This window comes from Saccopteryx leptura, chromosome 11 (genome assembly GCF_036850995.1).
Source record: "Saccopteryx leptura isolate mSacLep1 chromosome 11, mSacLep1_pri_phased_curated, whole genome shotgun sequence".
NCBI lineage: Eukaryota > Metazoa > Chordata > Mammalia > Chiroptera > Emballonuridae > Saccopteryx > Saccopteryx leptura.
The window spans coordinates 6,258,206-6,286,116 of NC_089513.1; the positions used below are offsets into that span (position 1 = coordinate 6,258,206).

The 27,911-nt window shown below is 38.2% G+C and overlaps 1 protein-coding gene across 3 annotated transcripts in view; it reads right to left on the reverse strand.

Annotated features, from left to right (window-relative positions):
* DOK6 (docking protein 6) overlaps window positions 1–27,911 on the reverse strand; it is a 253,275-nt gene that overhangs the window by 165,767 nt on the left and 59,597 nt on the right. For all 3 annotated transcript variants that reach the window (XR_010747363.1, XM_066352469.1, XM_066352470.1), the window contains exons 2-3: window positions 18,684–18,791; window positions 3,845–3,959 (exon numbers count right to left, since the gene is read on the reverse strand). Coding sequence is in view for 2 of the 3 variants with exons in the window: in XM_066352469.1 (XP_066208566.1) it covers window positions 3,845–3,959; window positions 18,684–18,791 (223 nt within the window). In the remaining variant the exon portion in view is untranslated. The remainder of the gene's footprint in view (window positions 1–3,844; window positions 3,960–18,683; window positions 18,792–27,911) is intronic.

Consider the following 27,911-nt stretch of genomic DNA (forward strand, 5'->3'; position numbering starts at 1 on the left):
AAGTTAGTCCTCTTTGTCCCTATGTCCCAAACCCTCGACCCTCTTCTCGGTGCGGTGCACCGCCTCGCTCAGCCCCGGCGGGGTCAGCTCCCTGCAGCCGTGACCCGGGGGCCGGGGACGGGACAGACTCGGCCCTTTCGCCCCGGACGCATCTGCGCCTGGACTAGACCAGGGCGTCCACTCTCCTCAAGTCTGCTCAGATCCGTTCCAGCTCTGATTTGTTTATGACACCAACCAGATCAGCGTGCCCCAATGTTGCCAAATTAAATTTTTTTTTAATGAGAGGGTGCACCTGAAGGTTTGGTATTTTTTATTCCATGTGAGTCTGCGAAGAACATTAAAAATTTAAAGTCTCATTACATTGTCGCTGCCCAACAGCATCAAGAATTGACCTCAAAATCCCCAATACATTTCAGATCACATAAGGCCACTAGATTCTGCTTTTTTTTTTTAAGTCATTTCTTCCAAATCTCTTAGCAGGATAGCTAAAGGAACAGATGGTTATAAACCAAGCAACTCTATTCCACAGTGACTGAGTCAGCTAGAAATACAAGTTGTTCCAACTTCACTTGGGTTGCCTTTTGTACTGAACAAATCAGTAAACAGAAATGTCTCCCATTATCCCCGAAGTAAATGGACTGCTCACAAAAGTGCTGAACTGACTCCACTCGGAACTGAAGTGCGATGTTTACCCACCGACCACGGACCTCTGAGCGGCAGCCCTGAATATTTCTCCCCATGTCACACCCTATTTTGACTTCTTTAACCGCAATAAAATTGATTTCTTCCTTTGTACTGGGTGCAAACCAGCTGTTACTTGGGTTATATAAACGATATTTTAATAATTTGAAGTCAGATTTGATTATAGTAAATCATCATACTGGTTCACTCCTAGTAAATTAGCTCTATTACCACAAACAAAAACATCCTATAACCTGATGTATAGAAGCTTATATGACGGGCCCTTCCCTCATTCTTTTTTTTTTTTTTTTTTTTTTACAGAGACAGAGAGAGAGAGTCAGAGAGAGGGATAGGCAGGGACAGACAGGAACGGAGAGATGAGAAGCATCAATCATTAGTTTTTCGTTGCGCATTGTGACACCTTAGTTGTTCACTGATTGCTTTCTCATATGTGCCTTGACGGCGGTCCTTCAGCAGACCGAGTAACCCCTTGCTTGAGCCAGGGACCTTGGGTCCAAGCTGGTGAGCTTTTTGCTTAAACCAGATGATTCTGTGTTCAAGCTGGCGACCTCGGGGTCTCGAACCTGGGTCCTCAGCATCCCAGTCCGACACTCTATCCACTGCGCCAACACCTGCTCAGGCCCTTCCCTCATTCTTAAGCATAAATTGAACCCTTGTAAAATTAAATGATCCGCATGGTTCAAAGGATTTCCTAATTGGGAAATAAGAATACTTTTGAAAAAATCAAATAAAAAACACTTCTGGTGAAAAATATGGACACATATTATACACACATATACCCATTCATTATTATAATATTCATAAATAGCTATTGGATTTCACAGTGGATTCCATTCACCTAAGACCAAGGAACAGATTTTTGTCTGGTGTTTACATCTAACAAAGATGCATAATGAGTTCATTTCTCATGTCTGCAGGTCCTATGTCATAGGTGGAGCAACACAGGTTTTGTAATTGCATATTCACTGAAATGATAATCAAAATAAAGGCTTACGTGCACATCTATTACCTTTCATTTTGAATTCAAGAAGGATTTTTGGCTAAATCCTTTTTGGACTTATTTGTGGTAGGAGAGATTACGTGAAGCCTGAGAGTCAGTAAACCTTAGAGAATCCTCTGGGAAAAATGCTTTCTTATAACAATCAGTGAAGGGATTAAGCAAAGAAAAAAAAAAGACTTATAGACACAGACAAGAATGTGGGGATTGCAGGCAGAGAAGGGGGCTGGGGAGGGGGAGGGTGGAGGGGGATAGACTGCAATGGAGGGAGGCTAATTGCTCAGGTTGCTGAGTAGATCAACTGTCCGTTCCTTTTCATTGCTAAAGAGTTCTCCATGGCATGAGTGTGCCCCAGTTTGTTGGAGGGTATTTGGGTTCTTTCCAGGCTGGCGCTATTGTGAAAAGAGCTAGTGTGAACATTTTTATATGGGTGTAGGGGTATGTGTGTATATGTGTGCATAAGTTTTCCTTTTTTTCTGAGATAAATGGCTAAGAGTACAGTTGCTGGATTCTATGAAAATTACATGTTTGATTTTATACGGAGCCATCAACCATTTTTCCAGAATGGTTATACCATTCTACCTTCCCCACCAGCAGTGTATGCGTGATCCAGTTTCTCATAAACATTTGGTGGCATTACTATTTTTTTAAATTTTAGTCATTCTCAAAAATTTTACACAAACTGTGAAACCATCACTGCTACAAAAGTAAATAAATAAATAAAAATAAATTTTAGATAGTTTTCAAATTCAGAGTTATGGTTTACAACTCTGAACTTGCATTTCTGAATCATCTCGGAACATAAATCAACATCCTTCTTCTCTGAAATAATAGACTCCAGTGTTGCCTATGTATCCAGAACATGGCCCTGTACAATTTCACAATGTAAAACAGTAGTGAAAATGGAAACTTGAGACATACCACTAATGGTGAAAATTATCTAATATCTTTTTGGAAAACCAATTTTCTGATTGATATTGGATTTAATATGAAACATTATTTCAGAACTCAGGGAAAAAAAATGAATTGGTTACAGACAGTTTTAAGACAGTGAACAAGGAGGCACAAATACTTGCGGATATTAATATATGACCCCAGCAAGATTGGGACAAGTTCTGTTACAGAATGGGGTATATAACCAGTGAACACAATTCTGTGCAACTCCAAAAAGTCAATTTTAAATGAGGAAACAAAGTCAGATGACAGGTGAAGAAAAGTATAGTAAAAGGTATAAGGCATTCAAGGAATAAGGAGCAGTTTGATAAAGTCTAATTGTTTAGTAAAAGTGAGGTAAGTATAGATGAGGAAGTATGTGCAATTTTATTTAGGCCAAGTGACATTTTCGGTTTTAGAAATATATAACCTGGTATTATTTATTCCTACAAACTTCAACTATAAATCCAGAGCTATTTTTTAAGAAAAGTACTCTATAAAGCTTTTCCTGAAACTTGGCTATTATTTTACATTCATATCTTTCAAACCCTTAGTACTTTTTGCTCCTATCCATTATAAAATGAATGCACCATTTCATTAGGCAAAATCTTTAAAAAGCGATAGGAAGCCACGTCATATATTATAGAGCACAGGGATTGCAAAATGAAAAATTCTGCAAGTTCAAACCAGGAACTGCCTTGTGCCTCAATACTGCTGAACTGGGGTGCTCAGATTTAATCTGAAATGTATTTAATCACAGAACATAACCCAGGAAAGCAACCAATTGCTCTGAGGACTCTTTTGAAGGGGCTAGGACGAGTTCTGTGCCATGCCACACTTCTGCAATGCAGCCTTATCATTGCCATACCCAATAAATAGCTCCAGCTGCACCTGACAAGCTCCCGGATACCAAATTCTAACCTTGCCCTAATGACATCTCCCAGACACTGTTTACTGAATTCTTCCAAGCTCCAATAGAAACCTTAACAAGTCCTCCGGCCTCCTGGGAGCAACAAACAGACATGGACAGATAATCAACAAGCACCAAAAATGTCTGTAAAAATCACTATGTTGAGCTTCTTACTAGTCTTCTACGGTGTATTCTCATCACAATAAGCCGTCCTATTCAGTGGTGTATCTTAATCCGTCTGGGCCGCTGTCTCAGGAGCAGCTCAATTGCCTCAAGCTGTAGACAGGGCTATAATTGCTTACCTGACTCGCAGGCAAATGTCTTGGACGTCTCATCATGAAAGATAATGGCCACCGCATGCTTCTTTGTTTCTCGAGGCAGTCTGGTTATATTTTTGATGTTGTGCAGCTCAGTTACCTTGAAAGAAAAATATTTTTAAACTTAGTGTACAGCCTACGCCGTAGAGCAGAGTGCGTGCTTAAGCAAAGTAAGTTATGCCTGTCTTAAAACTCTTTCCAATGAATATTTTTACTCCTTTTTCCATCAACGGCAGCCCAAAAAGGCAGAACAAAGCCAACTGTCTTCTATTCTGCCCTCAATTTTGGTCCTTGTTAGCTGAATTTTGAAATAGTCTAAAATTATGTAGAATAATAGCTCCATGAAAGCAAGGACTTGTGCCTTTATTAAAATTGTATCTTCTGCCAACAATAGCAGTTGTGGTGCACAGAAGAGTTTCAATATTTTTTTTGTTAAATGTTGATTGAATTTAATATCTCACCTGTCTCCCATCCACCAGGCAAGTTGCTGGTAGGGACTATAGTCATGATGTAACTGACACCTTTGATTAGCAGATGAAATGACTAAAATTTTGGTGTCATTAAGTATAAGCAATGAATGTGATTCTGAGAAAAATGCACATGGTGTTGAATTTTACTTTCCCATACTTGTTTTTTGATGCTTTTGTTGTTGTTGTTGTTTATAGTCAGACCTATGTCTGACTGCCTAATCCTCATTATTTTCCTTTTATCTAAAGAAGTTCTTTTAACATTTCTTCCAAGTCAGGTCTACTGACAACAGATTTTCTCAATTTTATTTGTCTGATAAAGTCTTACATTTGCATTACTGTTGAAGGATAGTTTTGCATGGTACAGAATTCTAGACTGGAGGGTTTTTTCCTATCATCATATCAAATATTTCTTCAACTATCTTACTTGAATGATTTAAGGGGACAATGGATATAATTCTTTTTTTATTCCTCTGCACGAAAGATGTTTTCCTCCCTCTGGCTTCTTTCAGGATTCTTCTCTCTTTTTTTTTGTATTTTTCCGAAGCTGGAAATGGGGAGAGACAGTCAGACAGACTCCCGCATGCGCCCGACTGGGATCCACCCGGCACGCCCACCAGGGGGCGACGCCCTGCCCCTCCGGGGCGTCGCTCTGCTGCGACCAGAGCCACTCTAGCGCCTGGGGCAGAGGCCAAGGAGCCATCCCCAGCACCCGGGCCATCCTTGCTCCAATGGAGCCCTGGCTGTGGGAGGGGAAGAGAGAGACAGAGAGGAAGGAGGGGGGGTGGAGAAGCAAATGGGCACCTCTCCCATGTGCCCTGGCCAGGAATTGAACCCGGGTCCCCCGCACGCCAGGCCGATGCTCCACCGCTGAGCCAACCGGCCAGGGCCAGGATTCCTCTCTTTATCTTTGATTTTCTATAGTTAGAAAATGTAGACCTAGTGTATATTTTTTGTTTGTTTTTTACTTTTGCATTTATCATGCTTGTTGTTTGTTAGGTTTCCTGAATCTGTAGTTAATTTTGTATCTGACAATCTTGGGGAAACTGTCAGTCATTATTGTTTCAAATATTTCTTCTGTTCCTTTTTCTCCTTCTGGTTTTCCATGATGTATGTTTCACGGCTCTTATAATTTGTTTCATAGTCCGTGGATATTCTGGGTTTCTTTTTTGTCTTTGTTCTTTATGCTTTTTAGTTTTGGAAAGTTCTATTGAGATGTCTTCAAGCTTATAGATTCTTTCTTCAACTATGTCCAGATATTTATAAGTCCATGAAAGATATTCTTAATTTTTGATATAATACTTTTGATCTTGTTGTAATACTTGTTGTAAATTTCTGGTCTGATCATTCATTCTAACATCCCTGCCATGTCTGGTTCTGAGGCTTGTTCTGTCTCTTCAAATGGTGTTTTTTTGTCTTTTGGCATGCCTTATAATTTTTTCTTGATAGCTAGATTGATGTACTGGGTAAAAGGAATTGGTGTCAATAGTCCTTTTGTCATGTGGTAGTGAGATGTGTGTGTGGGGGGGTGGGGGGGTGGGGGGGGAAGCATTCTATAGTTAAATGTGTTTTAGTGAGCCTGTGCCTCTGGACTTGATCATAACCAGTGTCATTCAGTTACCCCCCAACCTTAGGTGGGAGGAAACAGCTAGAGTAGGCAAGAACTGGGTATTTCCCTTGTGTTTGATAAGGGCACCAGTTTGACTGGCTTGGTTACTGTTCAGTGCTTGTACTATTTATCATGTGTTTTAACTACCAAGATGAATTTTGTAAAGGGAAAAGATTTAAATCCATTCACGACTCACAATGCAATCTTAGGAGCACCATCAATCACTGACTAGTATTCAAGATGGACAAAAATTTACAATACATTCAGTATGTTTAAAATGTTGGTCCTCCACAATTACAGATGATATTTTGAATGCTGATTAGAATCTGATATTATAGAAAGAGTTCAACGATCGTGATATGACCAAAAATAGTAGCCATGTCATGTAAAATAATATGTGTAAAATATAACTGGGTGGCTACATTTTTAAGAGCTTGATGTTGTTCATCACATTTACTTCTAAAAGCTATAATGACCTAGACTTCTAGCCTCATAAATAAGAAGCCCATTACTCAGGATTGCTGTGCTGGCTATCTGCAGGAGCCCTTTTATTCTCAGTCACAATAAATTCACAGTTCCGTCCCATGGCCACAAAGTTAATTTTAATATATCCTTTGTTCATGTTTGTTTCTCTCTCTACTTATAATTATATCATTAGATTAACAAAATTAAAATGGGTAAGAGGGGTGATTTTTGTATACTTGTATATATATATGCAAATACATATATGTGTATATATGCAAACATATATGTAAACATATATGCACTTACATGCATATTATATGTATTCACACATATGCACTGTATATATTTTCTATCTATCAGAAAATACTCACTTATTCTTACAGGAAAGAAAATGTAGACACCAATATATGAGAATGAATACCTTGGGGAGAAAGATGAGAATGCTTTTTTGGAACAATGATTCAATTTAAAGTTCATTAACACATGTCCTCAAATAAAGTTAAACTTTTACATTTTTAAATTATTTGACAATTAACACAAGTGACATTTAAGCCAAATTTTATTCTAACCTAGTGAATTGAAGTTATAGTTGAAAAAGAGATATTATTTTTAAGCACTGCTAATTTTTACCTAAACAAGGGATCTTACCAAAATTAAGTAGAGTCTAAAAGCAATGAAGATTTTGTCTCACTTAAAAATTCATGTAATTTATGTCAAGTGAGAAAAAAGTGATAAGCTGCTATATAAGATACATTATATACAATACCTAGTTGTACAAAAGAATATAAAAACACTTATTCTGCTCTGGGGCCTTTTTAAAGTATCTTTATTTACAAATGTAAAAAAAAAAGCATTAGAACAGATACTATGGATTCCATCTCTTCATCCTCTCATAGCAAAAATCAAGAAAACAAACTAATGAATAGCCTATCAAAATGTAGCAAACGCTGGAGCTTTTCTGACTTCTGTGCCTTGGGCAATCTGACAGATATGTAGTTCAAAGTGTCTGCTCTTCTGTAGAATTTACATTTAGCAAAGCAGACAGCCTCTTCAAGCAGACGTTGTTACTTTGGTTTCCAGAACAGGGCACAGCTTTTTGTTGTTGATCGTGAGCGGGTTGCCATCCACTTTGCTGTGCCCTAAGACATTCAAGAGATGTCAGGAAGGCAAAGTACTCAAGAAGAGGATACAGTTCCACTTCTCACTTGTCTTGGGTAGGAAGTACAAGTGTGTACTAGATTACAAATGGTTTAAAATCATACCAGAATGTTCACTAAGGAGTCAGTATATCTTTAGAAGTGTTCCTCCTCAATTCAATATATACTTAAAAAATATTTTAGTCATAACAATTGAGGTTAAGATGTAACATATTTCAATCTCTTATCCTCACTGTTCACTCTCAGTGTTGTATTTTCATAGATGAAAACAGCTTTTTTCTTTTCTTTCTCAGAGAGAGATAGAGACAGACAGAGAGAGAGAGAGAGAGAGAAAGGGAGAGAGATGAGAAGCATCAACTCATAGTTGCGGCAGCTTAGTTGTTCATTGATTGCTTCTCACATGTGCCTTAATGGGGGTTGGGGGAGCCAACCCCTTTCTCAGGCCAGTGACCCCTTTCTCAGGCCAGTGACCTTGAGGTTATGTCTATGATCTCATGTTCAAGTCAGAGACCCCACACTCAAGATGGTGAGCCCGTGTTCAAGCTGGTGACATCAGGGTTTAAACCTGGGTCCTCAGGGTCCCAGGCCAATATTCTATCCACTGCGCCACTACCTGGTCAGGCAATAAAAAACAACTTTTAAAATGATGTCTTCATATGTTTCAAAATAAAAATGTTATTCATCTAGAACCTGTCAATGTGACATAAAAATCATTATCAACATTAAGATTGTGATATTCTATAGCATTTCAATAATATATCAGTCAATTCTTGTATTATTTAGTAATTCAAATTATACTTCTGAAAGAACAAATGTTTTGGATTCCCAGTGCACATAAAAGTTATATTTATGCTACACTGTAATCTATTAAGTGTGCAATATTATGTTTTAAAAAGCAATGCACATATTTTAACTAAAACACATTATTGGTAAGAAATGTTAATTAACCATCATCTGAGCCTTGCATGAGTCATAATCTTCTTGCTGGTGGAAGGTCTGACTTGATGTTGATGGCTGCTGATTAATCAGGGTTTTGGGTGTGAAAGATAGGGGAGGCTGTGGGAAGTTTTTAAAATAAGAACAACAGCATTTGCTGCATTGATTGGCTTTTCCCCCCACAATTGAACTACTTCCAAAACTGGAGACAGCTCTCTCAAACCCGCCTTGTGCTTATCAGCTCAATTTATGCAATACTCTAAATCCTTGGTGGTTCATTTCAACAATCTTCACCAGAAGCAGCTCAAGAAGCCACTTTTTTTCTTCATTCATTAGAAGCAACATCTCCTTCGTGAGTTTTATCATAAAATTTCAGTAACTTAGGCTCTACTTCCAATTCTGGTTCTCCTGCTCTTCCCACCACATCTGCAGTTACTTCCTCCATTGAAATCTTGAATCCTTGGAAGTGTCCTCCATGGTGGTAGGAATCAACGTCTTTCAAACCACATTAAAGCTGATATTTTGACTTCTTCCATGAGTGTCTCTTAATGGCACCTAGCATGGTGGATCCTTTCCAGAATGTTCTGGATCAACTTTGCTGAGATCCATCAGAAGAATCACTATCTATGGTCCTTATAGCCTAACATGTAATTCCATCAGTTTATTTCCTCCTTGCAGACAGGCTCATTTACTTCATTTTCGAGAAGATGTCTGACAGATACCAAAGTCTGAATGACCATAGTTTGTCAAACACCCTCTTATTAAAATAGGTGTTCTTTGAGGAGGAAAAAAAAGGTAGTCATTTTGCTTGTAACTTCAACAATCAATAATTTGCATTGCTTCATTATTGTCATTCTTAAGTAAAAATGAAAATACAATCAGTATGTATATTTATTGCTTTGTTTATTTACTTATTTGGGTGTGGGCATAATGGCAAAGGATGCAATGGTTTAGCCCCACTTCTTTTTGCTTTTGTTGCCTGGCCTTTTGGTGTCCTGTCCAAAATTATCACTGCCCAGACCAGTGTCAAGGAGCTCTTTCTGTATGTTGTCTTTCAGGAGTTTTATGGTTTCTGGCTTTACGGTTAAGTCTTTAATTCATCTGGAGTTGATTTCTGTCTGTGGTGTAAGAGAAGGTTCGTTTCTTTCTTTTGCACGTGCACACCCAGTTTGCCAACGGCCTTTATACTGGAGACTGTCCTTTCTCCTGCTGTGTGCTTTTGAAACTCTAGTTGAAAATCAGTCGACCATGGATGCTCGGGTTTATTTCTGGGCTCCCTGTTCTGTTCTTCTGGTAAATGTGTCTGTTTTTGTGCCATTTCCATACTGTTTTGATTACTATAATGAGGGGAAGGTAGCTGTCTCATTTCTGTCAGCCTAGAAATTCCCTTCCCAAATGAAAGATAAAACACAAATTTGAATAGTATTCCACAAGAGTTAGATCCCAGCACAGAGATATGTCAGGTGCACCAGACCCGGTCACAGGAGCTTGTTAAACACAGAGCGTTTTCTCCAGCTGGTCACAGAAGAGAAAGGCAGAGACACAAAGCTTGAGAAGGATTTGTTGTGCCATTACTGTCCCAGAGAAGGATACGATTAAACATATCAAGGGTGGAGGGCGGCCCCTCTGGATGGCCACCAGGAATGCAGCAGCCTCAGAGCTAGGGCTGTGCAGGACTGATGGAGCCATCTACAGATGGGGCTTGGAAGCATCGTTTTCTCCAGAGCCACCAGATGACTTCGTCCGAATGGTACCTTGACCTCAGGCTCGTGCAAACCTCAGCAGAGGACATAGACAAGTGGGACCTTCTGACTTACAGAACTGCAGGCTTAGAAATGAGAGTATTTTGAGCCTCTGAGCTTGTGGTCATTTGTTACTGAGCAATTGAAAATGACAGTAGTACCTCAATTATTGTTAGTGGCTGAACTGCGAAAAAGATAAGACCTTTGGGGATAATGACAGGTCTGACCACATCGGTTTACTTTTAAGATGGAAATGGAATAAAAGTTTAGGAATTGCCTTTGGCCTGGCTCTAAGGAGACTATCATGGTAGCCCCAAGCGTAGGAGGTCAATTTTCTTTATACCAAGACATACTTTAGGAAAGTATAAAAGAATTAGAGGAGCAATTCAGACTACTGAAAATCAGGTTAAAATTTAATTGTATAGTACTCTAGATATGTAAATATGATTACCTTGATTCAAAGATATAAAAAAAGAGAACTAGACAAAAATAGTTGCATTTTAAATCTTTTTTTTTTGTTTCAAATAAATGAAAGAAAAAACATCACTTTATTTCCCTGAATATTGTATAGGTTTTAAGCATTTCTTCAGGAAGTCAAATTAGGTGTGACAATAATTTTTAGTAGAACAAAATACAAAGGTTATTATGAAAAGAAGTAATTTCATTGAACCTCAAAATGCATGGTTTTCTAAATTAAAAACCCATTCTCTAATTAATAAAATCAGTTTAAGTGGCTGCTATTGGTTTGTAATCAAGGCTTTTTAATGGTTTATTAAAAGTTTAACTTTTTTTAATTGAAGTATTAGATGTAAAAAAGCATTAAAATTTAAAAATATTGTACAAATTTAAACTATGTGAAACATCATTGTTATTAATAAAGGTTGCTAAATAGATATTTATAGTGATGCACAAAGTATTTTTATGAATGAATTCTCACTGAAATAATTTTCAGATTGCATGTTGTAAACAGATAGGCATGCAATACCTGAGGTACAATATATTACTTTCCATTAATGGCAGAAAAACAATTTATCCTCAGTGAACCATTATGCAATAAGCTTGTCTCCTGTCCCATCTGTCAGAGATTGCACAATTATCCAGACTTTGTTAATGGGTAAAAAAAAAGATTTTTAAAAACCAAAGATGCACTGATGATATTCTGCAATAATAATTGAGGTAATCAGGTATCAGTTCATTGAATAAATGTAAAATGCTTCAGAAATAATGGGAACAATGTCATAACAGAGTTGTCCTATTGAATGTTCTTTCCCAAATGACTATCTGATTTGCCATGTAAAATGACTTGTTTGAAATTACAAGGTACTTCATCTTGCAAATCGGTCTCAATATTTTTCTAAAGTTGGTATGAATTATTTCCCTGATTTCAAAGATGCCAAGTAGGAGACAGTAATGACTTGTAAAACCATAGCTCTTCTACATTTTACATGTTACTTAACATGAAATGATCATCTTCTGTTGTGAGCTAAGTTATTATTTGCAATCTACAGCTAGGAAAATGAGAGGAAAGTACTATTTAAGTCATACCAGGTTTCTCTCTGATGTAGTACCATTACAGATGATTGCCCCCCCCAAATAGTTTTTAAAAAGTAGAATAAAGAGTAATTTTGCCAACATAAATCACACTTCTGTCAAGCTCAGACTAAACATAACAGATATTTTCTAAATCGGATTCCTTATTTCTCAGTGAACAGATACGTGTTGTGGGGCAATAGGTTATAAACAAGAATCCTGATTGTTGAGTGATCTATTTTTGGTAGCATCCATAAGCAGCACTGAGGATTCTTATTGGAGGTATCTTAGGTGTTTTAGAATTCTAATTGACCTTGATCCAAACATCACAATGACCAAGTTGAACTCTGGGAGTTTCCTTTGAGTTTGAGATTCCAACTTTGCCAGTCCCCACCACGTGAAGGTCTTAACTCTTGGTCTCCTCTGCTAATTTCTGGGTTTTAGAATTGCCCAATAACAACACACTCACTTCTGTTAGAGACACTACACAGACACTCATCCTGCCTTGGGCATTTCCCTCCTCCTTTTCACCCTACAAAAGACCAACTTTTCAAATTCCATTTCTTTGAGTCTTCCCTTAGTGACTAGCATGTGATCAAGATAACATAAGTAAAATGATCAATAATGGATTAACGTGTGACTATGCCAGGAGCCAATGTGTGTTAAAAGGGGCTTAGGTTCATAAAACTTAGACATCTTCAAGATAAGAGATTACAGATGGATGAATGAATGAATAAGATGCCTTACTTAACCTGAATGAATGATTATCACTCCGGAAACTTCCGGCAAGTATTTGAAGAGACATCAAGCCTTTAAAACCCTTTATATCACTTTAAGTTCTGCTTACTCAAGCCCATAGCCATTGAAATAAAAATGAAAGTGTTCACACAACACATTGTTCACATGTGCTATTTCCACACGTATCCATGATTTTGCTGCTACTGTTAAGGACGTGCTACATTTACAGTGACTTTTTTCTTCAAAAGGAAGTCTTAATCTTTCTCCCAACATTCTTAGATGTTTACTCTACATAAAGATAAATCCTGACACCTCCAAATAGGAGTAAAAAAGAAAGAATAAAACGATGTTTTCGATGACAGGTTATAGGGGATATAGAAATAAATGGATCCCAATTTAGGCATCATGTTTCTGACACCACATAGTGTTCAGCACTGGGGTGTCCTGTAGTTTTCTCTCCATTTATCCTTCTAACTGGCTTGATTTATATTTTTCTCCCTAAAGATAGCCTTCATTTATTTCATTAAAATTTCTACAGTTTCTTTTTCATCTGCTCAGAAAATTAAAGAAAATGTATTAGCTGATTCCATGTAAATTGCTTTAGTTCAGTTTTCATTGAGAATAAATTTGTTTTGAATATCTGTTATGACAATTATATACAGCTACACTTTCAAACCTAATACATTTTTAATAACTTCCTTTAGCAGCTAGTGATTTGAATTTTAAATTCCTTTCCATCAGGAAGTAAAAAAGAGTATAATACCATTTTACAGAGGTTTTATATAAGAACTGATTTATGCAGCAAGCTCTGTCTCACAGTAAACATATCAAATGTCTAAATGAAACTATTAGTACTCATAAATTTTATAATAATGTATGTTCCAGTTAGAGCGTAGTACAAAAAGTTAAAGTCAGCAAAGAAATAATTGAGTCATTAGCTTATTTTTCAGAAGTCCCTCATGTAGGTTGGAAACATTTCACTCGATTGCTTATTTTGATTTATGGCGATTGAGTACTATAGCAGATTTTAGGGCCTATCACAATAATAACCGACCAATTACAACCTTAAAGTACTTAAACATGAACAAATAGAACCATTTGGGAAGTTCATGCTAGTCTCTGTCTTCAAACCATCTTGAAAACGAAGAACATTCTCCTTCCTAGTTCTGGGGAGACAATATGTGGACTGACCATTCATTGCCCAAGAGAAAACAAAGGTTTCAAATAGGCCAGCCTTTTTCACAAAGAGATCTTCCTTTGTTCACAGGACTGGCAGAGGAAGCCATGAGGAATTTACAGCCTCCCCGAAGTTCACTTCTGAAAAGTAGGATTCATAATTCTCTGAATGGAAAAAGCCCTGGGAAGCAATGGTGCCACTTTTCATTTTGCAGGAGCAAGATTATATTGCTGGATAAAAATATCAAGGCCATTCTCAATGTTTCTTTTTGTGACTCAGTGGCTGGTTGTCCAGGCTTTGGACAAATTTTATGCCGCCTGACCCCTGGGGTGGCCTTCTCTGTGTCACCCACGCCCATTCTCGCTGTCACGGGGAGGGGCAGTCCCTAGGGAACAGAGCCTCTAAAGTTCTCTTGTCGTCAAATGTCAGTATTCTTCATAATTTGCATTTTGGTAAAGTGAACAATTATCTTTCTAGAATTATTACATTTTTATTTAGGAGCATATTTAAAGACTCTTGATAATTACTATAAATTTTATAAATTTGTTCAGTTTTTTTACATTTATTCTACTAATAGCTACTCATTTAAAGGTTGCTTTTTATAATTTTCTATTATTTCTTGAAGTAACTGGTTTTTCTTTTCATTCAACAGTCACTTCTTTTTATTTGTAATTCTGAATGAATATAGAATTGAAATACCAGTGAAACATTCTGATGGTACTATTGTTCTTGCCTTTTAAAGAAAAACAGTCTTATTTTGCATTAATTAGCTTTTCATAGAGAAGTGTTGATAATACACCCACCTTAACATTAATTCTATCCAACAGATGTCCTGAACAGTTTCACTATGGTCTGGCTGGACTTCTAATTGCTTAATGAAATATCCACCTGAATGCACACCATAAATACCTCATAATTTACAAATAGCGGTACAATTTCTTCACCACTGAAAATGGCTTTCCCTGACCTAGTCTTTATCTCCATGAACAGTATGACCATTCACAGGACATCCAGTTTCAAAAAGATATCAGTCTTACTCCTCTCATTTTCTCTATATCCAATCAGGTATTACATCTTTTTACTCCTACTTGACTCTACCTGGAAAATACACCCAAACCTTTCTCCTCTACATTCCCTTATCTTTCCCGGTTCAGGACTTTGTTGCTGATTTTGAAGAAGTGGGAATAGCATAATATCCAATGAGCACCTTTTTCTCTATACAATCTCTGTTATCCTAGTCATTTGATTGTTTTGAAGATATGAAAAACCATTTGAAACTCTTCACCACTTCTCTATTGCTTAAAGGATGAAGACCAAATTCCCAAGTGAGGCACTTATGAGGCTTCATATGTCCTGCCTATTTCTTTTGAACTTATCTCCCCTGGCCCAGCCCTCCTGTCCGAGTTCGAAGCCACTAGATTATCTGTTTTAATAATGCATGCCTCTCACTTAATTTGCTCTGTCAAAACAGAGTCATTTTAAGAAGCCCCTTGATGCTCACCTTCTTTGGAAAGTCCTAATTCCTAGAGGCAGAACGAACTGTTCCCTTGTGCTTTTATATCTGTGCTTCACAAAGCCATCGTATTCCATCATAGAGAGCTCTTTACAAACCTTATTTCATTTGATTGTAAAATCTTAAAGCAATGATAAGATCTCAGCATTTATTGACTGCTCCAAGCACTCTTAAAAAGTTCATGGTGAGTGTCTTATTTTCTCCTCAGGGCAGGACTGGGCAGTATGGCCATTCTTGTCCCTGTTGTACCCATGAGAAGAGCACCTGTGTCTTCATTTTCTCTCATCACTAGACATTGTGGTCTCACAGAATAATTTATTTGATCAAAATGGTGTTTGATTTCTTCTATTGACTTGGGTTTAACAGTGTTTTCCATAAACAGGGAGGTCTCTCTTGGACACAGCATGTATTGTATGTTAGTTTCTAACCCAATGAAAGCAAATATTTATGTTGAAAATCTGTACTTTAATTTGAGCAATGTTAGAGTTGCTTAATGGTCATATAATTTTGATTACTGGGAAGATCATAACTGTGTAATAAAGAGTAGCATAATAGAATAATAAAGATGATAAAAGATAATTTGATATACATTCTAAGAAAAAACAGAAGCAAACGTCAGTGTCATAGAGCTAGTTAAGAGTGTAGGAAGAAGGAAAGTAGTGATGCTGACAGAAATATTTTGGTTTGAACGCCTAATAGACATTTCACACTGAACACACACAGAATGAAAACTTCTGATTAGTTTCCCAAAGTCTATAATAAGACAGCCAATTAAAAGGATTAAGCAAAACTTGCTAAAAAAATCAAAATAAGAGGAATCCATTTACATAAGTTCCTTGAAAATAACCCTCACAATTTACTATCACTGTTGTATCAGTGATAATAATTGGTCTAAATTCACCATTTGTATTCACAATTACTGAAGTAATAAATATATATATTTTTAAGTTCTGGAAGAGAATTTAAATCACTAGGAAACAGAATAAGCCTCCCAAATGCTAGGAAGAGTAAGTTGTAGTAATAAAAACTTTAATCTTACCATGAGAAAGATACATCTTAGCTTTCATATACAAAATAAATAAGCTGTCATACATACTAAATGGAATTATTAAAGCGCTTTAGGGAGCTTCAAGTTACAGTCAATGATATCGGTTTCACTGTTTATTAAAAGATTAATGATTCCTATTCTTACTGTGCTCCCCTTGACTGTCTGCTGCTTAGTATTCACAGACTGGAGAGAGAGAGCTCACACACATACGGTGCACATGTGTTTGAAGCGCTGGCCATAGTATTGATTTTTGTCCAACCTGCTTGTATCTGCATTCATTCTCTTCCTTCCTTATTGTTATAATGACTGCTGGTTCTGGGAAAGACCAAACCCTATAATTTCACACAGAAACCTTCTAATCATCACATTTTGGGGCTCCTAGATCATTCCCTTGGGCATCATACAGGTATGTTCCAATACATGTCATAGTTTCAGATCACATCTGTCACCTATCTTGGCTCAATTTTACAGAAAAATGTCTTGAAATAAATTGCTGGAGTGGCTGTTCCTTCCTCCCTTCTCTTTCTCATGTAAGGCGCTTCAAGTGAGATTAGTCCCCATATTTCACTGCAATAGCTATTGGCAAAGTACCTCCACGTAGTAAATCCAATGGTCCCTTCTCAGTCAAGTTTCCTAATCTCTCAAACTAGACACAGATGACCACTTGCTCATTCTTTTTCCTTTAGCCCAGTTTTCTCTTGCTTCCCTGTGATTTACTCTAATGTTATTTTTTTTCCTCTTACTGCCTGCTTTCCTCAGATTTCTATTATGGTTCCTCCTCCTCGTTTAATCTTCTAACTGTTGGGAGTGTTAATTACCCCCCTCGTTTGTCCTTCTCTACCAAAGACGTTTTAGCCAGTGCTGCGAATAAAGTACCATCAAGATGCCAATCACAGCAAAAAGAATAACTGTATCAATGACATTCCTCCCATCCCAGCCCACATTTGTTTGTCTAATTAGCTACTTGACATTGTAGTTTGAGTGCGTAATAGAGATTTCAAATTTAACATATATGGAATGAAAGCGTGTGATGCTTACTCTGTCTGCTCTTCTAGTCTCCTTCATCTTCATAAATCATATTGCCCACATTTCTATTGCTTGAGTCCAAACCGTGAATCTCCCGTGAGCCCTACTTTTCATTTACACCCAATAGCTAACCCCTAAGGATGTTGTGTCTATTTCCACAAACCACATCCAAAATCTATATCCAATACTTATGCCTTCGTTCAAGTCACATCACATCTCTGCTACAACTTAACATATGCCAAGAGGTCTGGGATTAGCTATAAAATGCCATTCATTAATATAATACCTAGTTACATTTAATCTCATTACATCTATAGGAATCTACGGAATACTCAGATATTCTACCAATGAGCCAAACTGTTTCTTAGTTTCAACATCAATTCTTTTTTTTCTTTTTTTTTTCTGTATTTTTCTGAAGCTGGAAACGGGGAGAGACAGTCAGACAGACTCCCGCATGCGCGGGACCGAGATCCACCCGGTACGCCCACCAGGGGGCAACACTCTGCCCACCAGGGGATGATGCTCTGCTCCTCCGGGGCGTTGCTCTGTTGCGACCAGAGCCACTCTAGCGCCTGGGGCAGAGGCCAAGGAGCCATCCCCAGCGCCCGGGCCATCTTTGGTCCAATGGAGCCTCAGCTGTGGGAGGGGAAGAGAGAGACAGAGAGAAGGGAGGGGGCGGAGGTGGAGAAGCAGATGGGCGCCTCTCCTGTGTGCCCTGGCTGGGAGTCGAACCCGGGACCCCTGCACGCCAGGCCGACGCTCTACCACTGAGTCAACCGGCCAGGGCCTCGACATCAATTCTTCATGGTACTATAAAACACTTGGCTGTGCTTTGATATTATCACAAAAGATAACTTCAGGCAGCACATTCGACATCATTGTAGGGTTCTTTCTTACATACTTTTAGTTCCCAAGAAATTGATGTTTCTTTCATAGAATTCCTATCAGATCTCTACACATCAGCATATTTAATTATCACTATCTCTTTAAAAGCTATAAACAGCAAATGGCATGTCCCTTAACAGGGTCATCAGCACTACTTACTCCAGCCTTAAAAGTTTTATATCCTAAATATTGCCGGTGGTTTAAATCAAAGTAACAAATGCACAATTAACCTGAACAGAGGGGGAAACGCTTACTCAGCACTTTTGGAAAATTATCTGGTTGAGTTATGAGTCATCTCATTCTGCAAAGCAGTAATAAAAATGAGCCTTCCCCTTTGCAGAGGTACCTCTGGCATTTACAGCAAATGATTAAAATAAAGGAGAAAAATAACTTGTGTTTTATGGCAACAGAGACATTTTATCCAGGCCAGGTGGTTTTTTCCTTGCAGATTTCATTTATCAAAAGAAATGTCTCTCCCGTTGTTGCCAAGGGTCCAGTTCTTGCCCAGCATGTACAAGGGCTGAGCCTTACCTTATGGAAGTTTCTGAAGTAGGCCGCCTTTTCATCAGGAAATTTCTCTAGCCTTCTGGGTCCTTTACTCGAAGCCTTTTTGAAAACCAACCAGCATCGTCTGAAAATCTGAAAGGAAATAAAGAAATTTTCTTACCCATCTTTTTTTATTATTTATTTATTTATTTTAGAGGAGAGAGAGTGAGAGAGAGAGAGAAGGGGGGAAGAGCAGGAAGCTTCAACTCCCATATGTGCCTTGACCGGGCAAGCCCAGGGTTTTGAACCGGCGACCTCAGCATTCCAGGTCAATGCTTTATCCACTGCGCCACCACAGGTCAGGCTCTTACCCATCTTTTCACATGAGTTTAGTGGCATCAAGAACTTATCTAATTAATTAATTAACTTGCTGTGAATAAATTTTTTAAAATGCACTTAAAAAGTTGATAGCGTAGTACGATATAAAACTGATAAAATGCTCTTAGCAACAGACTCTGGGTCCAGCATATCCATTACCGTTATGGCTACTTGCATATATTGTAAAAATCATTGCTTGTTGAGAATTATGTTATATGTAATAATACCAATAGACCAGAACTGTTGAAATAACGCCACTCAATACAAATGAATTTCTGCTTATTTAACGGGTTTGGATATTGCTAATCAATATACTAATACATCTCAATACACAGCTGATAAAAAATTTTTTTAATGAATCAAATTAACTCTCTTCCTAAAATCACTTTCTCCACAATATAACATGAAGTAATTTTTGCACAGAATAAATGACTTCTCTCAATCTTTAGTATCAATCACACATGCTGATACTAGGATTTAGGGTATTACACGGTAATGACTGAGAATACAGTTTTTAAGTCAGAACAATTGCATTTCAGTGTGGGTTCTGCTGTTTATTAAATGTCTTGTCTTGCAGAACTTATTTTCATCTTCTCTAAGACATAACTTCCTCATTTATAAATGAGGGTCCCTGTAACTCATGAAGTAGCTATTGAGGATTTAACAAGACAGCCTGCACTGTGTTTGAAGTATAGTTCTTATCTGCAACTCTTGGGTTTTGGATACTGCTATGGACTGAGTTATGTGTCCCTTAAATTCATATGTTGAATTCCTTACCCCTCAAGGTGATGGAATTTGGAGATGGGGCTATGGAAGATAATTAGGGTTAGATGAGCTCATTGGGGGGGATCCTCAGGATAGGATCAGTGACCTTATAAAAAGAGGCCACCAGAGAACTTATTCTCTCTCTCTGAGCTCTCACAGAAATAGAGGTCATGGGAGAACACCATTAAGAAGGCAGGAAGTGGGATCTCCCAAGAACTTGGCCACGCTGCCACCTTGATCTCGGACTTTGAACATTCAAAACTGTGACACAATATCTGTTGTTCAAGCCCCAGTGGATGGTATTCTGTTAGGACATCCAAGCTGACAACACATATTTTCAATTTTATTTGATTGGCAGAGCTTCTGGGGGAGGTAGTGGAGGCAGTTGTCATCATAGCAATATTGTGAAAGTGAGAAACCATCACATGAACCTGCATACGATGTTTGAGAGATTGAAGGCAGATAAGTAAGACTATCCTTGCAGAGTAGGGTGTGCATAGATGATCAATGTTTATTTCCTGGTAATTTCATAATGGAATTTGAATACTAGTTAAGGTAGGTAGACTCTCTTTGAATGAAACTGGGACCCAATCCTGGTAACATGGTTTCTGTTCTTTCCTACAGAGGAATGCTTTTCCCTGCACCCTCTGTACCGTATTGCTCATAACTCAGAAACCATGGTGATATCCGAGGAAGCCTTATAATGTTCATGGAAATACACAATCACACATGCTCTACACTGACTACAGTGCCCCATCTTGTGTGTCTACTTATTTTCCACTAAAGAGTGAGTTAAACACAGATCGGAAAGCCTAAGTGTTTCCATTTAGGTACTCAATGCTGCTATAGAGAAAAGCTGATAGTGAATAAGGAAAAAACAGATTGGGTATTTTCAATGGTATCTTATCTCTTTGCTATTACACGAACAGAGGCAACCTTATGTAGATAAAAATGATTGCTAAAGACTTGCCGTAATAGGCTGTTTACCAAGCGGAGGCCCTTAAGCTATTCTTTTTTTTATTTCAGAATGATGTGAGATTTATAAAATGTTGGCAAAAATGGTACTGAGAGTTCCTGTAAATGCTTTACTTATTATCTCCCTCTAATATTAAATGTGAAATAATCATGGAGCAATTTTTTACAACTAAGCATTAACACATGTAAAATGCTGTGAGCTAAATGACAGATTAAATGCAGAAATCACAAGTTTTTCCCACTGGTGTCCTGCTTTTTTCAGGATCCAATGGAGGACACCAAATTGCATTTAGTTATCCGATCTCCATAGTCTCCTCTGATCTTTGAGAATTTCTTAGTTTTCTTTTCCTGCTTTTTATGACCTTGACACTTTTCAAGCCTATTTTGTACAATGGTCTTCAATTTCTGTTTGCCTCAATTAAGTTACATTGACATTTCAAAAGTCTAATGATAATCTCACAATAAAATGATTAGAACAATTCACTGGGAAAAATAAGATAACTTCATCATGGTTATGGGATAGTTCTGTTTTGATCAGTGTATACTTGAATTTTAAGCCTAAAGTAGTAAAAGAATCATTTAGTAAATGCAGAGGTTGTATGTGTGTGTGTTTGGACCTAGTTTTTAAAAAATGTTTTGTTTTGTGATGGGAGTCAAATAATGGAAAAGGCCTTCGTGCAGAAAATCTGGAAGGTGTTATTCTGTGTCAGGGTAAAGTCAAATTCTGCATGAGTCAGTGCTCTGAAAGCAACTTTCAAACCAGAAGCATAAAGCAAGCAGAAGCACAAGGAAACAGAGAAGTGTTTCTCTTTTTACTCTTTAGACAGGGTTTTAATAATGTGCTATGGCCCTGGCCACTTGGCTCAGTGGAGAGCATCTGCCTGGTGTGGGGATGTCCTGAGTCCAATTCCCAGTCAGGGCACACAGGAGAGGCGCCCATCTGCTTCTCTACTCCTTCTCCTCCTCTCTCTCTCTCTCTCTCTCTCTCTTCCCCTCCTGCAGTCAAGGCTCAATTGGAGTGAGTTGGCCCCAGGCACTGAGGATGGCTTCATGGCCTCACCCCAGGTGCTAAGAAGAGCTTCGTTGCTGAGCAATGGAGCAATGGCCCCAGATAGGCAGAGGATCACCTCCTAGTGAGCTTGCTGGGTAGATCCTGGTGGGGAGGGTATGTGTGAGTCTGTCTCTCTGCCTCCCCTCCTGTCACTGAATTTAAAAAAAGTAGTGTGCTATGTTCTGCGTTAGGCCCTACAACTGATGCCTCCTATGAGCAAGTTGGAGAATTTGCAGAGATGGGCAGTAAAAATGCCTGTTGGAAACCAGAAAAACAGTCCTCTTGAGGAAAAAATAAATAAAGGGATAGGTTTTATTTTGCTTATAAATGAAAGATACAAATTCTTTGAGAACCTGAAAGAGAACCATGTAAGTAAAAGTAGATGCCTCACTTTTATTTTTCCCCCATGAGACAAAATGAAGAAGTGTCGTTGTTAACAGGAGTGGGAGGAGACGCTGCCTTGTCGGACACTGCTCTCCCCAGGCATCGGAAGGCGCAGGCGCCCTGTGCCTGTGAACAGAAGAATGACTGCTCATGACAAGGTGGACTTCCTTCCGTGGTGTGTCCCCAAGGGTTGACACTCCTGGTACCCATCACTGGTGAGACGCTGCTGCCCTATCTCCTGCAGAAATCACTGATTTACCTTCGCATTCAGAATGATCTCTTACACAGGTCAGCTGTCTCACAAACAGGCTTCAGATTCTCCTTCTAGAAAATTCCATGTTGTTACCAAGCTTTTAGAAATCCCTGGGACCTGCAGCGGCTCCTCGGTCTCCGTCTTCCAGGGCACTGACCAACGGCAAGCTGGCCATAATTAAACACCCTCTCAATTCCCTTCCACTTCCCTTGAGAGCAATCACTGTCCCATAGAACGTTCCCCTTCGAAGGTGACTCGGCATTGAGGGCATCCTTTGGGACTCACTGTGAAGTGGACGACAGATTTCTTGGCTTTAGTTCATAGCCATAATTACATTATTTAGCTGGGACCCATTCGCAAGCTTCAACTTAACCAAAAAGTGGATTCAATGGGGCTCTGCTATCACAAGATGTTGACCTAATGAACCCTGTACTTCAAATAGAATTTTGGTTAAGAACATGGAAGAATTGCTGATTATAGGAATCCATCACACTAAAAGGAGTCATGGAAATCTCCAGAGATTTTAAAAAATACAGAAGAAAGTGGCATATCTCAAGTGGCTGATATCTGTGTTCCCTTCTGACGGCAAAACACTGTAGAAATGATAACTTGAGTTATGGAACTCAATTATTTTTTATAATGGTTTATCTGATGAATATATCCTATTAAGACAACAAATAAATAAGCAAAGTCTATGCAGGCATAATTATTGAAGGCTTAGATTCTGAGTAATTTCAATTACTTAAGGCTTGGGTCTTTGTCCTCTCACAAAATGCTTATGTACTATTGAAAGACACACTTAAAAAAATAAAGTAGTTAATACACGTACATATATATGCTTCTGTCGCTGAATAAACATCCACCTATCTAAATATAAATGAAAAGACTCAAAACATTAAACACTTCTTTGTCATTGGAGTATAAAGCTCATGTGTATGAGAAAGTTCTCACTGACTTTGTAACCCAAGAGCTTGGCATCACTCACCACTGTTGAATGCCACCCAATAATATTGAAATCCATCAACATTGAAAAAATGCTTGAAGTGCAATATGTCTACCTCAATTTTTCTCACTTCATATAATTGGAAAGACCAACATGAATGTGTTAGTGCTTCCTGTGTCTATTATCTTGCTTTCTCCTTAGCCAGGAAAACAATGTTAAAATGCATCAAGGACACGTGATGTTTCCAAAGCTGGCACTAGTGATGATTTCTAAAGAGGCCAAGTGTTTTTTGTTGTTCACCTGGACGTGTATAGCTCTGTCTGTGGTGCCTGTCCACCTGCCAATCAGCAAAATGCAGGGAGAGAACGCCCACTTGGTTCCGAGTCCCAGCTGGAAAGGAAACACTTCACAGCAGCAGAAAGTTTTCAGTGACAGTAAAACTGTCATCATTATCATGTGACTGAAAACTAGTTGTACAGCAGACTCACTGAGCAGGACTCCAAGAGATGGCAATTTTTTTTGACACAATTGCAGTCCCTGGAAGGATGCTCTCAAGTACTGCTCCAACACCTCCCTGCTTTCGGGGAGCCGCACACTGACATGAAAGGAAAAAAAATCCTTTTGCTCTGCTCAAGATGTCCAGGAAGGAACCGTGCCTTTTGGGCTTTTTAAATTAGGGTATTCTTTGGCTCTACATCAAGGATACTGTTTGAAATTCATGGTATTTTATCTTCATCGGTCACTTGTAGAAGTGGAACTCAATAATCAAACTGTATTCCCACATACAACCAGGTTTTTTTAAAATTTTTATTTTATAGGCCCTGTTAGTGTTGAGTTTGTTCGTGCCAAGACCTGTTTCCTGAAATTTCAGGATTGCAATTTCCAGCTGACATTTTGACCAGTCAGTCAAATGACTAAATCAAAGCTCAAATATATACTTTCTCTTTCGCTTACTTCTCCTGGATTTCTTGTTTCCTTCATTCGATAATGAAGCTTCAAATCTTGGTGTTGCCATTGGCATTTTTTATTTCTTTTTTTACCTAAACCATCTCAGACATCTATGGGCAAACCCCAATATGAAGATGTCACTGGGATATAGTAAGAATGGTTTGAGTTGAAGAAAAAAAGCACATTTAAGAAAGAAATGAAGAATAAAAATAAAAAGGTAAGGAACTTTTAAAATCAGACATTTCAGTTGATGCAGCAGAAATTGGGAGTTAATGATTGGTTTTATTAAGGGAATGATATCATGGGAATAATATTGAAAGAATATTAGACCAGTAGCAAGGTGAACAATAACCATGAAAATATAAAAATATCTTTAGGTAATTAGTACATTCATAACAGACAACTCAACCAGTGTAGGAGGCAGTGGACAGAGAGAAGATGAACCCATGATGGAGAGGACTATGAGAGAGAATATCACAGTAAACTCAACACGAGGGAAGGAGAGAGATGAGTTAAGAAGAAGGTGAAGAGGGGTAAATTATGATGAAGGGGGACTTGCCCTGAGGTGGTGAACACACAATAAATATACAGAATTGTACACCTGGTACCTATATAATTCTATTAATCAGTGTCACCCCAATAAATTCAATACAAAATAAAGATATAGCTAAGTTTTTCCATCTACATAGGTAAGCGAATGATGGCACTTAGGCTGTTGTCAGAGAACCTAAGAGACGAGAAGTTTGACTAATTTAGTTATATTGAGTTTGATATGATGACATTTAAATATTTGCTTTACCAAAACTGCTCTTGAGAAAGTTTTAAAGTGTAGCCTTTCGGTAAAATGGATGCTTTCCAGTCTATCTTGTAGAATCACTTCTTGCTATTAAATATATCCTCCTTGTGAAAACATTATCTTACTTCAGTTTCTTGATGTAAATTACCACCCTTATCCAATGTCTTCTCGTGCTACTCAACACCTAGTGCTTTTTTGCTGCTTCTTTAAACTGTAAAGTTGAATATGTTTAAAATACCAAATCAGCAAACATGTTTCTATCACTGTTTCAAATTAGTGTGTACATCAACTTGGCTTAAATCTACACACCTTCTGAATTGTCTTGAATGGAATCGTTAAACCAAAAATAGAACTATTCAATGCCTCTAATAATCCATTGCTCTTTAAGTATAATGATGATACTGGGGTGTTGGTTTTACCTGGGGGACTTATACTATGGTTTCAAATGATGTGAATTTTTTGTTAATGAACTTGATTATAATCGAAGTTACTGGTTTGATTTCAATTGGCCATTAACAGCTGCTAGATTTGTTAATGAATCTAAGGATTTACTAAAATGTTGTCAGTGAAGTCTTGCAGTTATCTAAAAGAAATTCCAGCACTTACAAAGAAATGTAGGTCAGCCAAGTAGTCAATGAATATACTACAGAGGACACATGGCCATATTCAAAAATGTAAGAACTCAAGGACTATACCTACAAACCCTTCTTAGAACAAATAACTCAGTGATAAAATTAGGTCCATTGAAACATGTGGGTGTAATTACTTCTGGAAAAGAGAATCTATGGGAAAAGGACTTGGTAAGCATTGAATCCATTGATCTTTAGTCTATTGTGAGTGAAATGCAATTCTGTGGGGTAGGTACACCTATTATTCTATTTTATGGATGAAACAACAAGAGACCAGAGGAACTATCTACAGGTCTTAGGGGATCATGACAGCCTTCTGCTTGAGGGAGGAAAAGAAAAGAGAAAAGGGAAGGTTGGCATTTAAAGGGATTCTGAGAGGCCAATTAGAAAGGTAACAGGAATAAGTAGAGAGTGAGGTTCCCAGTGATTTAAAAGAGTAGGTGGGAACGTACAGAATGACTTTGTGCAAGATAAATGAACCATCTGAGGTGCTTTTTAACTATTCTTATTGGGGGAAAAATGGAAGCATGCAGTTTGTTTAAAAGAAATAATAGTAAGAAGTAGACAATAGGTCTGTGGTTGTCTCTGTTGTAATCTGAAAGCTACGGAACTTGCTATATGACTTATCTTTCACCTCACGCTTTTCCTCTTTATCTTCCGGGCAAGTTCTCATATATAACATTTCTATTAGCAAAACACATTTTTCCGGCCAAGAAGATACATGGGAAAAGAGCCTATTTACCTAGGATTTCAATAAAATAATGATAGCCCTGTAACTTTACAGTATTTCTCATATGTCACCATCATAAAACATCAAATTGAACATGACAGTTTTATTTTAAAATCTCTGCTCAGATACAAGTCCATTTTTAAAACCTTTCAATCATTCGTCTAGAAAAAAAACAATATGAAAAGCTTTATAAGAAGTTTATTTTTACTAGAAGCTGTATCTCTGGTACATCTCAGACATGTTGGTCTATATTGTCAATACAATTTTAAGACACACTGTGATAAAAATCATATAAAAGCAGAGAGAGGTCCCTCTGTAAAAGAGATTTCATCAAAATCTTGGCCAGGCAATGTTGATGATATCTTTGAAATGTGTTTGCCAGATAAAGGCTATACATTATTCCTTATTCAAAAATGTAAGACCAGAACAGAGTAGACTTTTGCTTATCTGGGTAAAATTCACAAACTCATCTAGACACAAAGGAGTGACCCAGCTTTTATCAACATGCCTTACAGTAAGTGCTCACTAATTCGTTGAGTGTATAGATTTTTAGGCATTGGGACTATGGTAATTAATGAAACCTGACTTGAAGGAACATGTCACTTAGTTGGAGAAGTCACACAACAATAATTTCAGGTCACTAAAGATAGTGCCATGGCAGTGATATTCTTGAGGTGGACTGAGAGAGGGTGGGGTCCCTGGCACAGCCTGGGGAAGAAAGGCTGAGCAAAGGAAAGGCCATTAGGGTCAGAGTCGGTTCACCAGGCATTGTTACAGGCAGAAAGCAGAAGTCCAACATGGAAAAGTCTTCTATAAGTTCAAAGGGGATCACTGTTATAAATCATTTTGTCTGTATTACTCAAATAGGATCTAAATACTTCTTTCTTGTATGTCAAGGTGCACATTCCTTTTTTTTTTTTTTTTTTTTTTTTTTTTTGTATTTTTCTGAAGTGAGAAGCAGGGAGCAGACAGACTCCCACATGTGCCTGACCAGGATCCACCCAGCCTGCCCACTAGGGGACGACGCTCTGCCTATCTGGGATGTTGCTCCGTTGCACCAGGAGCCATTCTAGCACCTGAGGCGGAGGCCATGGAGCCAGCCTCAACACCCAGGGCCAACTTTGCTCTAATGGAGCCTTGGCTGCAGGAGGGGAAGAAAGAGACAGAGAGAAAGGAGAGGGGGAGGGGTGGAGAAGCAGATGGGCACTTCCCCTGTGTGTCCTGGCCAGGAATCAAACCCAGGACCTCCACACACTGGGCCAACACTCTGCTACTGAGCCAACTGGCCAAGGCCTTGGTGTTTGATACTTTTAGTTAATTAATTTAGGAGTGATTAAATTTATTCTTCGCTCACTCAATCACTAACCAGCTAAGTGATACTGGACAGCTTTCTGAGGCACTTGGACTTTCTTATCCTCTCC